This window comes from Apteryx rowi, unplaced genomic scaffold (genome assembly GCF_003343035.1).
Source record: "Apteryx rowi isolate R43461 unplaced genomic scaffold, aptRow1 scaffold_277, whole genome shotgun sequence".
NCBI lineage: Eukaryota > Metazoa > Chordata > Aves > Apterygiformes > Apterygidae > Apteryx > Apteryx rowi.
Genome location: NW_020449163.1, coordinates 1068797 through 1071955, shown reverse-complemented (window position 1 = coordinate 1071955; position 3159 = coordinate 1068797). Strand labels below are relative to the sequence as shown.

The following is a 3159-nucleotide window of genomic DNA, read 5'->3' as shown; positions in this document are numbered from 1 at the left end:
GCAATAGTTTTAACGTGCATCAAGATGGCATTATACAACCTGGACACTATTCCTACTTGGTAAGAAAAAGCTCATTACCAAGTCTTAAGCAGTAACAGATGGTCCTGAACTGATGTAATAAAGTAATTAATTTTGCTAAAATTACTGTTAAAAAGCCATTACCTGTATTTTAAATCTTTAAGAAGCACTACAATCACTTCAAAGCTTGCATTAACATGTCAAGTAAAACTCACTCGACACTTTAAGCACTTTACCACATGTAATTCACTATATCGAGTATAAACAATTTTCTACACAAGTTTCATAAAAATCTATACAACAGTGCCTTATATTCATTATAAAATGAAATCTTGTTGAATTATTCTTTTAAAATTTATGCACATTTAGAGATCCCGCATGTGGCAATTTAATTTGATATAACGACTGCTGAGCATACATTCCCTGGTATTCCTTTTTAGCATGCTCTATTTGGTTTAGAAGACTTATACTACGTATAATATCTTAAGGGTTTTTCCACCAGTTTGAATATGAGCTTAAAGGGGGTTCCTGTAAATTTGATTTGTAGCATCTACTGATAGACCGACAACCTTTTTTTTTCTTTTAAGCAAACTAAAAGAAATTCAAGTATCATTACCACAGCAGCAGCAGCAAATCAACACCTTTAGAAAATCTTTGTGGGTGGTGTACAAACAGAATAAACAACAGACCATTAAAAGCACTGGTGAGGCTTAAATATCTTTATTTAAATAGTCAAAATAAATATTTGCTAAGATATATCTAACCAAAGTATCACAGATTTTTTTTTTTTAAGTATGGAGATCTAAGTAACATGAGTGCCACCTTCTGGTTAAGTCATGAAACACATTGGGTTGTTCACACTGCATTCAAAACTTCTGGCTGAAGGGTGTTTTTTTAATTTTTGTTCTTTTTTTTAGAAAAATAATTACAATTCTCATCTCCAACATTCACACAACGTTGTAAAAACAAAAAAATTAAAAGCAAGAATTCAATTCAAGAATTGCTTATCTCTAGTGCCCAGAGGGAAATAACCATATAAATGTTATACAAATATTTTTCCCCAAATTTAACTTCAAGGATATCAGGTCCTAGTAAAACATGTGAATGAACATCATTTAAAATAAATACTTAAATGCAGTGGTTTGTAATACAAGAATTAAAGAATACTAGAATTAAAGTACTTCGGAGTATATTGTTTAAACTCTTTTCTACCCTAAAAAAATTACTTGTTACTAATGAATAAGGTAAAACCTGTGCATCTCCTTTCCAGGAAGTGACAATAAACACCTTTCCCATGAACCAGAATCTACAATTACAGAACCTAAGAAAGGAAGATGGAACTTCAGCAGATGTACTGCTACAAACAGCACAAAGAATGGCAGCCTATTTCATAATTGCTGCAATAGTTAAATCACAAATTTGTTGTGAAAATAAGGGTAACTTGGAATCCACTTCAAGTTCTAATCCATTTGTGGAACACTAATAGGTTTGCAGGGATTAAAAAAAAAAAAGCCTCTTTTGTTTCATTTCACACAACACAAAAAAACACGTACATTACTACTATTTCAGATAGTCATTTGATAACAGCTACCAAAGCTGTTTCAAAGCAACTCCAATTCAAGAAGCAAATTTGCTGCAAATCATGTGTTGTGCCTATTGCAGATATAAATACAACTAGATTTTCTTCGCGCTTACAGGAGTAAAAACAATTTACCAACAGCATTGATTTTGGGTCTCTTAATTTTGCCTCACTTTCCATATGCCCTGGAGGGACTGTGGTCCACATCCCAGCTGACACCATACTGCGTCAAAACTAATTACGTATAGCCTCATGTCTTACAGACTTTTAAATTTTGTTTCCCAGCATTTCTGCTCCCAATGCTGTTTCACACTTGCATATACCCACATAGAGCCTGCTTCTTTATAGACTAAGAAACCAGTGCTAGATAAGTGTTCTAATTTTTCTGTAGGACGGCTCCACACACTTTTTCTATGTACTGATCTGCAGTTGATTTGAATCATACCCGTTGAGTCTTCTGGAATATGCATTATGATTTATAATTGCTTAAACTATATACCCCTTTTGAACAAAACCCACTCATGTCTTGACATCAGCAACTTCTCTTTCAAACGACGAAGACAGCCAGTTATTGCACTTGTATCTCACAGCAAGCACTTCCAGGAGGAGCGCCATGTCTCTTTCCAAAGTTGACATCCCCATAATTTCTTATTCTAAAGCAGCAGTAGTTCGATGCATTCATCAGCACTTAATCAATTCCTTGTTTGCCAAAGGTTCTGCAATGACTTCGCCACACATGAACTGCTCCTAAAGACAGCAAATAGAGTTTTAGCTCCCTTTTATTACTTTTGGATCTCCTCTCCCTCAAAAAATATCAGATAGCTGTTTTGTTTTTCAGTTTGTAAGTGGTAAGAAACTAACTGTCTCCCAAAATATGAAAGCCATAAAATGCTTACTAGATAAGAAGAACTACGAGGCTAGATCATAGGGCTGCTAAGAGTTAAGACAAGCAAAGATGCATCTTACTACTGCAGAGACTGTTTTGCCTGCATTTCACCCTGCACCCACTCAAGCAGGCATGTTTGAAGGCCCGAMCACAATAGGGATAAGATGACCCCAGGAAGAAGCAGATGAGACAGGAGCTGTAGCCACGAAAAAAGGTGCCACTGGCTCCCTGACAGCTCCGTCCCGTGTTTACTAGCGGGTTTCAAAAGCCCCCACCGCGCTCTCCTCAGGGGTGTCAAACGCAGGATAGGTTTGGCCGATCCGGCGCCCGGGAAGTAGGCCGCAACCCCGCCCCACGAACCTTTCCCCGCACCCACCTGGTCGTAAATGACGCGCAGGATCAGGGAGCAGCTAGGGCAGGTGGCCACGTCCTCGCCGTTTTCCAGGTCCTCCTGCAACAGCCGCCGGGGCGGCAGACAGTCACCGACCCGCGGCCCAGCGGAACCCGGGCCGGGGGGCCGGGCCCGCGACCTAGCGCTGCTCCCCGCCCCCGCCCGTCCCAGCGCGCCCGCCGTTACCCGGGTGATGAGGAAGCGGTCCCCGCAGGGGCACGGGTAGCTGTAGGTCTCGGTCTCCTCGTCGTACTCGAAGTCCTCGATCTCCACCTCATCGTGAAA

At 40.0% G+C, this 3159-nt stretch overlaps 1 protein-coding gene across 1 annotated transcript; it reads right to left on the bottom strand.

Annotated features, from left to right (window-relative positions):
• Positions 1 to 722: 722 nt before the first annotated feature.
• DPH3 (diphthamide biosynthesis 3) lies at positions 723 to 3156 on the bottom strand (the record flags this gene model as incomplete). The annotated part of the gene is made up of 3 exons (XM_026068607.1): positions 723 to 2344; positions 2860 to 2934; positions 3061 to 3156. Coding segments are annotated over 3 exons (237 nt in total), but the record flags the coding sequence as incomplete, so codon positions are not given.
• Positions 3157 to 3159: the final 3 nt, after the last annotated feature.